Source organism: Eptatretus burgeri, chromosome 7 (assembly GCF_056783735.1).
Source record: "Eptatretus burgeri isolate ZD-2024b chromosome 7, Ebu_testis_v1, whole genome shotgun sequence".
NCBI classification, from domain to species: Eukaryota; Metazoa; Chordata; class Myxini; order Myxiniformes; family Myxinidae; genus Eptatretus; species Eptatretus burgeri.
This window is the reverse complement of record NC_140967.1, coordinates 644,431-654,948: the sequence shown is the minus strand read 5'-3', so window position 1 is coordinate 654,948 and position 10,518 is coordinate 644,431. Positions and strand designations below refer to the sequence as shown.

The 10,518-nt window shown below is 48.0% G+C and overlaps 2 protein-coding genes across 2 annotated transcripts in view; both read left to right on the top strand.

The window, feature by feature from the left end:
* Window positions 1-4,853, top strand: part of LOC147022528 (uncharacterized) — a gene marked incomplete at its 5' end in the record, with an annotated part of 6,213 nt that extends 1,360 nt beyond the window's left edge. The window contains 2 exons of the mRNA XM_085887167.1: window positions 4,163-4,510; window positions 4,585-4,853. Of these exons, the coding sequence (XP_085743293.1) occupies window positions 4,163-4,510; window positions 4,585-4,853 (617 nt within the window). The remainder of the gene's footprint in view (window positions 1-4,162; window positions 4,511-4,584) is intronic.
* Window positions 4,854-8,554: 3,701 nt separating this feature from the next.
* The window catches only part of LOC147022527 (potassium channel subfamily K member 1-like), a 32,386-nt gene continuing 30,422 nt past the window's right edge, over window positions 8,555-10,518 (top strand). The window contains exon 1 of the mRNA XM_085887183.1: window positions 8,555-9,061. Coding sequence (XP_085743309.1) covers window positions 8,701-9,061 — 361 coding nt within the window. The 5' untranslated portion in view covers window positions 8,555-8,700. The remainder of the gene's footprint in view (window positions 9,062-10,518) is intronic.

Genomic DNA, 10,518 nt, shown 5'->3' with positions numbered 1-10,518 from the left:
GAACCAGCAGAAATCGCCCATCATGTTCGGGTTGTGCCACCCTTGGTAACGCGTCTCCATGAGTGAAATCTCTTGGTGGAATCGCTCGCCGTGCTCGTCCGAGACTGCTCCCAAGTTGTCAGGGAAGAAGTTCAGGTGCTGGTGTAGGAAATGGATTTTCAGGGACATCCTGGAGCCAAGTTTCCTGAAGGACTCCAGCAGCTGCTGCACTATTTCTTCATAGTTGTCCGCGCGCTCGTTCCCCAAGAAGTTGTCCGTCACAGCTTTGAAGCTCCTCCACGCTGCCAGCTCTTTGGGGTTTAGAGTTGTCGGAAAAGTTTCGTCCTTCATAATCTGTCGGATTTGCGGTCCAACAAAGACACCAGCCTTGATCTTGGCCTCCGACAAGGTGTTGCCAAACTTTTCCTTGAGGTATAAAAACCCACGCCCATTCAGATCCATTGCCCGTACAAAACTTTTCATCAAGCCGAGCTTTATGTGGAGTGGTGGAAGGAAAACCTTGGCTGGGTCGACAAGGGCGACATGCTTCACGTTGTGTCGACCAGGTACATGCTCTTTTCGCTCTTCCCAATCTTTCTTCGTCCAGTGATTCTTGTCGTCTCTGCTATCCCAGAGACAAAGGAAGCACATGTATTTCGTGAAGCCTGACTGCAGCCCTAACAACAGCGCCACCACTTTCAAGTCTCCGCAGATGTGCCAGTTGAAGTCATTGTACTTGATGGAATCAAGCAGCTGCCGCATAGTCTCATAGGTCTCTGTCATGCCGAACGCGTGAGCCAGTGGGACTGATGGTTTCTCGTTGCCATTGTGGAGCAAAACAGCCTTCAAGCTGTTCTTCCCCGAGTCGATGAAGAGGCGCCAGTCTGCAGGATCGTGATCACACCCAAGTTCTTTCAACAGACCGTTGATGTCACTGCAGAATGTCATCGTGTCTTCCATCTCAAAGAACTCAGCCATGTCTCTGTGACGTGCTCTGAACAAGGATATCTTGGTGTTAGGTTCAAGTAGATTCCACTGCTGCAGCCTTGATCCAAGCAGCTCTGCCTTCGCCTTTGACAGCGAGAGATCTCTTACAAGATCATTTAAGTCTCCCTGGTTCAGAAGGTGTGATTCTTGAGTGTTGGGTTCAAAAGGTTCATCATCACCATCCTCTTCACCACTGCTTACAACTATGTTCTGATCAGCTGGAGGTGTTGGAACGGGGTTCTCGTCATCATGAGGCACAGGTTTACGAGCAGAGACGCAGTCAGCGTACCTGATGTGACCTTTATTCTTCTTGTTGAAGCCGGCGATGCTTGTGCAGCAGAAATAACAATCATCATGATGATTCTGCGGCTCACGCCATATCATGGGCACCACAAATGGCATGCTCGCGGGCTTTCCCACCAACCACTGAGTCAAGGTTGTGTGACAGCTTGTGCAGCAGATGTGTGGTGCCCAGCTCTGTTCTTGGTCCCCCACCTTACACCCGAAGTAGTGAAAGTAGGCGGCCTTCATTTTCACTGCTGTAGATATACTTCGCTGTTGATCTTTTTTGGTATACCGACCACAGACATAACAGAAGTTGTCAGGATGATTGGTACAGGAACGCCTACTCATCTTTATCTGAAAGAAAGAAATATAACACAAGTTAACAACAACTGTACGAAATAGACATGTTAAAGACATATGTAAATTTCATTGAAATCCTGACTTCTAGGCAATGGGAATATTTCTGTTCCTGAAAATCCTGACGTGATACAGCAAAACGGTTATGATTTTTGAAATCAGCGTACCCAAATTAGTCTTAATCACTTTACACATCTCCAGTAAAAAAAAAAAAATTTAAATTTGTTGTTCAGTGTTATCGACCTGACCAGCCACTCCACAAGCCCTCACCTTGGCTTTAACCTCTGATGTGGTTCCTTATCAAATGCCTTCTTAAAGTCGAGATATACTTTGTCCACTGCCTTTCCCTCATCCACCCAATCAGACACTGCTTCATAGAACTCTAAAAGATTTGTTAAACAGGAACTACCTTTGGTAAACCCATGCTGACTACCTTCAATTAGTTTGTATTCATTTAAATGGTTCCTCATCCGGTCTTTAATTAATGTCTCCAACACCTTCCCCACAACTGAAGTCAACCTAACAGGTCTAGAGTTTCCCAATTCTTCTCTGGACCCTTTATTAAATAATGGTGTGACATTTACTACTCTCCAATCCTCCGGTACCTGTCCTGACTCTCGTGAGCCATTGAAAATATCCGTTAACATCTCGGTTACCTGCTCAGCCACCTCTATACTCTCAGGTGCATATTATCTGGACCCAGAGCCTTATCTAATCTTTGATTACCGAGCTGTTCCTTTACTTCCTCCACTCCAACCTGGATCTTCTGTAAAAGCCCTTCCTCACCTCCTTGATAGATACTCTCAGCTATTGGCAATTCTCCTGACTGTTCTTGTGTAAAAGTTAAAACAAAATACCTGTTTAATAAGCCTGCCATCTCACCTTTATCACTGACCACTCTCCCCGTACGATTCCTCAATGGGCCACACTGGTCTGAACCTGTTCTTTTCCCCTGATATACTTAAAGAAAGACTTGTAATTATGTTTTATATTCTTAGCCATGTCCTTCTCATACTCTCTTTTGGCTTGTCGAGTTATTTTATGAACTTGCCTCTGTTTACTCTGATTAGATAGTGATATAAATCTAACTCCAGTCCTGATATTTTAAACCTCATAAATATCGTCTACTTCTCCCTAATAGCGTTCCTTATCTCACTGCTCAACCACCCTGGTCTCTTTCTGGTTCCAGTTTTTTTTGTGGAACTGGGATATTGAAATTTCTGCAGATGTGCCGGTGGATTACTCTCCATACCTTGTTATACCTTTGTTTGTACAGCTGCTCTGACATGAGTTTTTTACATCCCGACAGGAGGTGACTCGCGCTTTCCGTTTCTTCCTTGGAGAACCTACACGTGTCAGATTGGCTCAGTTCTGACATGTTGTTAAAGCCATTCATGTCGAGTCCTTGGTTTTGGGTATTAATAATGATTCGTTCTCCGTCCCAATTGAGCTGACCTCAGCCTTGCCATTCCAGTGATCCTTCTTTGTCTATCCCCAATCTGTCCAACTCTTTTTTTTATATATTTCCCTGCTCTTTTGTCTTTCTCCCACTTGTCATGATACATCTGTTGGTATTTCTTGTTTTCTCCTTTTTATATTCGTTGGGGCTGTATTTGTTGCTGTTTCGGTTGGTGCGTGACATCTTCTATTCACACCTGTTTTTGAAAGGTTTTTTTTTTAACAAGGTGAGTGAGAGATACCTTTTCTGGCTTGTTGTGTTCATGCTTGTGTACAAATTGTACTCGGTAGTTTGTTGAATTTTTCACTTACTCAGCTGATCCTACAGTCATCGCTGTGTTCACTTGATTGAGTTCCATCAGGCCGTCCCCTCCTTCTTTCCTCGACAGGTACATTCTCGGGATGCATTGATTTTTGTAGAACATTTTGTGGATAGTGAAGAGTTTCCTTGTTCTGATATCTAGTTTTATGATTTGTGTTTATGGCCAGTTTACTACTCTGCAGCTGTATTGGAACACTGGTAGTGCTAGTTGGTTTTTGGATTTGATTTTGTTCCTTGGGGAGAGGTATGCTTTCAGGATCAGCCTCGTTATACCCAGGTATTCTTTGGTCATTGTTTTCTGCGTTTGTTTATGATGTATTTCGTGTCCCTGTTCTACTCCGACGTATTTGTAAGATGCTTCGTTGTCAAGCTCCTGAATTGCTGTGTCGAGGTCTATTTTTATGTTGTTCGTTGTTGTTGGTCCACCTTGTACCAATGTTCACTTGGCACACTTATCGAGGCCAAATCCCATTTGTATGACGTCATAATACCGTTTCACTCTCTTCAGTTGTTCTGTCATTTTTTTGTCGTTCGGTGCAAGGTTTTAACTCATCCAAGTACAGTAGGTGAGTCACCTTTCTTGTTTCTTTAGACATTCTTTTATTGGTTCTTTGGGTGTATCCGTGTCCTTGCTCATTAAGGAGGTTACTTCGTGCATGTGTGTACATGTGTGTACGTGTGTATAGGCGTGTTGGTGTATGAATGTGTGTGTGTGTATGTACGTGTGTGTACGTGTGTGTATGTACGTGTGTGTATGTACGTGTGTGTATGTACGTGTATGTACGTGTGTGTACGTGTGTGTATGTACGTGTGTGTACGTGTGTGTATGTACGTGTGTGTACATGTGTGTATGTACGTGTATGTACGTGTGTGTACGTGTGTGTTCGTGTGTGTGTGTGTACATGTGTGTATGTATGTATGTGTGTGTGAACATGTGTGTTTGTATGTGTGTGTGTGTGTATGTACGTGTGTGTATGTGTGTGTGTGTGTGCATGTGTGTATGCGTGTGGGTGTATGTATGTGTGTGTATGTACGTGTGTGTGTGCATGTATGTATGTATGTGTGTACATGTGTGTATGTGTGTGGGTGTATGTATGTGTGTATGTGTGTACATGTGTGTGCATGTATGTACGCGTGTGTGTATGTGTGTGTGTGTGCACGTATGTATGTGTTTGTACGTGTGTGCATGTATGTACTCGTGTGTGTATGTGTGTGTGTGCATGTATGTATGTGTGTGTACGTGTGTGCATGTATGTACGTGTGTGTGTGTGCATGTATGTACGTGTGTGTGTGTGTGTGTGCGTGTATGTACGTGTGTGTGTGTGTGTGTGTGTGTGTGTGTGTGTGTGTGTGTGTGTGTGTGTGTGTGTGTGTGTGTGTGTGTGTGTGTGTGCGTGTGTGTACGTCTGTGTTTTATCCACTGCAGCTCCTCCCTTCCCTGTTAACAGGGAATTATGTGAACTGAACTCATCTCAGACACACAGGAACAAATGAATTTTATGATTCACCATTTTCAAATTTTCACTTTTTCGTGGAAATGCTCAAATGATGTTTAAAAGTCGATTTCAATGACAGATTTTGTGTTGGCGTGGGCTGGTTAAAAGTGCCTGCACGAACAGAACCGCGTCAGTGTAAACAAACACACACAGCGCTTGCGCAAAAGGCCTCGGTTCACATTCATACCTCATTCCGAGAGTTCCATCTTGGTCGCACTTGAAATTCTGCCTCATAATGAAATCAAACAGCACGAACGAACAAACAAACAACCCCCTCATTGGAAATTCTGCCTTATTATTATTTATTTATCTCCAAAAAGAGGGACACCACAATCCACAGAGACCACGATCCACAGAGACCACGATCCACGGAGACCACGATCCACGGAGACCACGATCCACGGAGACCACGATCCACGGAGACCACGATCCACGGAGACCACGATCCACGGAGACCACGATCCACGGAGACCACGATCCACGGAGACCACGATCCACGGAGACCACGATCCACGGAGACCACGATCCACGGAGACCAGGATCCACGGACACCACGATACACGGACACCACGATACACGGACACCACGATACACGGACACCACGATACACGGACACCACGATACACGAAAACCATGGTACACGGAGACCATGGTACACGGAGACCACGATCCACAGAGACCACGATCCACGGAGACCACGATCCACGGAGACCACGATCCACGGAGACCACGGTACACGGAGACCATGATACATGGACACCACCAAATATGGACACCGCAGTACACGGACACCACGGTGCACGGAGACCACGATACACGGAGACCACGATACACGGAGACCACGATACACGGAGACCACGATACACGGAGACCACGATACACGGAGACCACGATACACGGACACCACGATACACGGACACCACGATACACGGACACCACGATACACGGACACCACGATACACGGACACCACGATACACGGACACCGTGGTACACGGACACCACGGTGCACGGAGACCACGATACACGGACACCACGATACACGGACACCACGATACACGGACACCACGATACATGGACACCACCATACATGGACGCCACGATACACAGACACCACGATAAACGGACACCACGATACACGGACACCGTGGTACACGGACCCCACAATATACGGACACCATGATACACGGACACCGTGGTACACGGAGACCACGGAACATGGAGACCACAATACAAGGAGACCACGAAACACGGAGACCACGATACACCCTCCGGGAAGTATAATCATCAAAACCCATGTGAGCTCAAGTTCTGTTCCTCTCACATCGCAGGTATGCTCGTTCTCTCCCCCTCTCAGGTGTTCACATTCTTCCTTTAATCCCTTCCCGGTTAAACTCCCAAAATCCAGGATGACTCAACACCTCAACTGTTGTGGTCGTTGTTTCACCTGTCCACGGAAACACCTTCTCGTGGCTTTTCCATCTCACTCTTACCTCCTTGACTTCAAGCAAGGACTTCACCACCATCTCGTCATCCCCATGATCCTTATGACTTTTTACCCTGGTGAGATTGGTGTTAGTCAAGGTGAGATTGGTGTTTGTCAAGGTGAGATTGGTGTTAGTCAAGGTGAGATTGGTGTTTGTCAAGGTGAGATTGGTGTTTGTCAAGGTGAGATTGCTGTTAGTCAAGGTGAGATTGGTGTTAGTCAAGGTGAGATTGGTGTTAGTCAAGGTGAGATTGGTGTTAGTCAAGGTGAGATTGGTGTTTGTCAAGGTGAGATTGGTGTTTGTCAAGGTGAGATTGGTGTTTGTCAAGGTGAGATTTGTGTTAGTCAAGGTGAGATTGGTGTTTGTCAAGGTGAGATTGGTGTTGGTCAAGGTGAGATTGGTGTTTGTCAAGGTGAGATTGGTGTTAGTCAAGGTGAGATTGGTGTTAGTCAAGGTGAGATTGTTTTTAGTCAAGGTGAGATTGGTGTTTGTCAAGGTGAGATTGGTGTTAGTCAAGGTGAGATTGGTGTTTGTCAAGGTGAGATTGGTGTTTGTCAAGGTGAGATTGGTGTTTGTCAAGGTGAGATTTGTGTTAGTCAAGGTGAGATTGGTGTTTGTCAAGGTGAGATTGGTGTTGGTCAAGGTGAGATTGGTGTTTGTCAAGGTGAGATTGGTGTTTGTCAAGGTGAGATTTGTGTTAGTCAAGGTGAGATTGGTGTTAGTCAAGGTGAGATTGGTGTTTGTCAAGGTGAGATTGGTGTTAGTCAAGGTGAGATTGGTGTTTGTCAAGGTGATATTGGTGTTAGTCAAGGTGAGATTGGTGTTTGTCAAAGTGAGATTGGTGTTTGTCAAGGTGAGATTGGTGTGCGTCAAGGTGAAATTGGTGTTAGTCAAGGTGGGATTGGTGTTTGTCAAGGTGAGATTGGTGTTAGTCAAGGTGAGATTGGTGTTTGTCAAGGTGATATTGGTGTTAGTCAAGGTGAGATTGGTGTTTGTCAAAGTGAGATTGGTGTTTGTCAAGGTGAGATTGGTGTTCGTCAAGGTGAAATTGGTGTTTGTCAAAGTGAGATTGGTGTTCGTCAAGGTGAGATTGGTGTTAGTCAAGGTGAGATTGCTGTTAGTCAAGGTGAGATTGGTGTTTGTCAAGGTGAGATTGGTGTTTGTCAAGGTGAGATTTGTGTTAGTCAAGGTGAGATTGGTGTTAGTCAAGGTGAGATTGGTGTTTGTCAAGGTGAGATTGGTGTTTGTCAAGGTGAGATTGGTGTTTGTCAAGGTGAGATTGGTGTTAGTCAAGGTGAGATTGGTGTTTGTCAAGGTGATATTGGTGTTAGTCAAGGTGAGATTGGTGTTTGTCAAAGTGAGATTGGTGTTTGTCAAGGTGAGATTGGTGTTCGTCAAGGTGAAATTGGTGTTTGTCAAAGTGAGATTGGTGTTCGTCAAGGTGAGATTGGTGTTTGTCAAGGTGAGATTGGTGTTTGTCAAGGTGAGATTGGTGCTAGTCAAGGTGAGATTGGTGTTTGTCAAGGTGAGATTGGTGTTTGTCAAGGTGAGATTGGTGTTAGTCAAGGTGAGATTGGTGTTTGTCAAGGTGAGATTGGTGTTTGTCAAGGTGAGATTTGTGTTAGTCAAGGTGAGATTGGTGTTTGTCAAGGTGAGATTGGTGTTTGTCAAGGTGAGATTGGTGTTTGTCAAGGTGAGATTGGTGTTTGTCAAGGTGAGATTGGTGCTAGTCAAGGTGAGATTGGTGTTTGTCAAGGTGAGATTGGTGTTAGTCAAGGTGAGATTGGTGTTTGTCAAGGTGAGATTGGTGTTTGTCAAGGTGAGATTTGTGTTAGTCAAGGTGAGATTGGTGTTAGTCAAGGTGAGATTGGTGTTTGTCAAGGTGAGATTGGTGTTAGTCAAGGTGAGATTGGTGTTTGTCAAGGTGAGATTGGTGTTTGTCAAGGTGAGATTGGTGTTAGTCAAGGTGAGATTGGTGTTTGTCAAGGTGAGATTGGTGTTTGTCAAGGTGAGATTGGTGTTAGTCAAGGTGAGATTGGTGTTAGTCACCAATCTGGTGATTGGTGTTAGGACAAGGCATTGCACGAGGATCGTCTTCCTCCATGTTGAGGCACCCCACGTGGGTCGCGGGCCCCACCCGATCCACACACAGTACCTGCCCCGCACTCCCGCCCACACCTACGTGCTTGGAGCGAGTTCCGTCGGTTCGTCTTACACACGTCACAACAACCAGCGGCCGTGAGCGTCACGATGGAAGGGCGATGACGAGGACGTCTTTCGCGCCTTTCACTCAGAGCGACCCATTGTCGGACACCGGTCATCGCGAACATCATGATCCCGGCGCTGACGGCCGGCGGGAGACCGAGCGACAAGACGGACGAGCATGGCCGATCGACGCTCCACTTCGTGGCGCTCATCGTTTTCTACCTGCTGTACCTGCTGCTCGGCGCCGCGGTCTTCTCGGCCATCGAACAACCTTACGAGCAAAAACTGCGGCAGGACCTGCGGCTCATCAAGGACACCTTCCTGAAAGAACACTTGTGTCTGGACCCGAACAACCTCGAAGTCTTCCTGAAGAGCGTCATGGATGCCAACAGCTTTGGGGTGTCCGTGCTTCACAATGCGAGCGGCAACGTCAACTGGGACTTCTTCTCATCTCTCTTCTTCACGAGCACCGTGCTCAGCACCACCGGTACGACTCGCGTCGGGTCACGTCGGGTCACGTCGGGTCACGTCGGGTCACGTCGGCTCGCGTCGGGTCACGTCGGGTCGCGTCGGCTCACGTCGGCTCGCGTCGGGTTACGTCGGGTCACGTCGGGTCACGTCGGCTCGCGTCGGGTCACGTCGGCTCACGTCGGGTCGCGTCGGCTCACGTCGGCTCACGTCGGCTCGCGTCGGGTCACGTCGGCTCGCGTCGGCTCACGTCGGGTCGCGTCGGCTCACGTCGGCTCACGTCGGGTCACGTCGGCTCACGTCGGGTCACGTCGGCTCGCGTCGGGTCACGTCGGCTCACGTCGGGTCACGTCGGCTCGCGTCGGGTCACGTCGGCTCACGTCGGGTCGCGTCGGCTCACGTCGGGTCACGTCGGCTCGCGTCGGGTCACGTCGGCTCACGTCGGGTCGCGTCGGCTCACATCGGGTCACGTCGGCTCACGTTGGCTCGCGTCGGGTCACGTTGGGCCACGTCGGGTCACGTCGGGTCGCGTCGGGTCACGTTGGCTCGCGTCGGGTCACGTTGGGCCACGTCGGGTCGCGTCGGGTCACGTCGGTTCACATCGATTCACGTCGGGTCACGTCGGCTCACGTCGGGTCGCGTCGGGTCACGTCAGGTCACGTCAGGTCACGTTGGCTCGCGTCGGGTCACGTCGGGTCGCGTCGGGTCACGTTGGGCCACGTCGGGTCGCGTCGGGTCACGTCGGTTCACATCGATTCACGTCGGCTCACGTCGGCTCACGTCGGGTCACGTCGGCTCACGTCAGTTCACGTCAGGTCACGTGTCCTTTCTTCACGTTGTTCACACTTCCACGGTCGTCACTCGTAATTGGAATAATATTCAACGATTTGCCTGAAACGCCATTGGATATAAAAGTAACGTCACCAAGGGCTGTGTCTCAGTTGGGAGCGGAGGAATCCGAGCTTGTTCCCAGTCATAATCCAATGATATCACAAAATGTCACTTTCCACATGTGGAGCTGAATGACGAATCCCTCATTCTCCTCTCAGGTGGAGCTGAATGACGAATCCCTCATTCTCTCTCAGGTGGAGCTGAATGACGAATCCCTCATTCTCCTCTCATGTGGAACTGAATGACGAATCCCTCATTCTCATCTCATGTGCAGCTGAATGGCGAATCCCTCATTCTCCTCTCTTGTGGAGCTGAATGACGAATCCCTCATTCTCTCTCAGGTGGAGCTGAATGACGAATCCCTCATTCTCCTCTCATGTGGAACTGAATGACGAATCTCTCATTCTCCTCTCTTGTGGAGCTGAATGACGAATTGCTCATTCTCCTCTCATATGAAGCTGAATGACGAATCCCTCATTCTCCTCTCATGTGGAACTGAATGGAGAATCCCTCATTCTCCTCTCAGGTGGAACTGAATGGAGAATCCCTCATTCCCTCTCAGGTGGAGCTGAATGGCGAATCCCT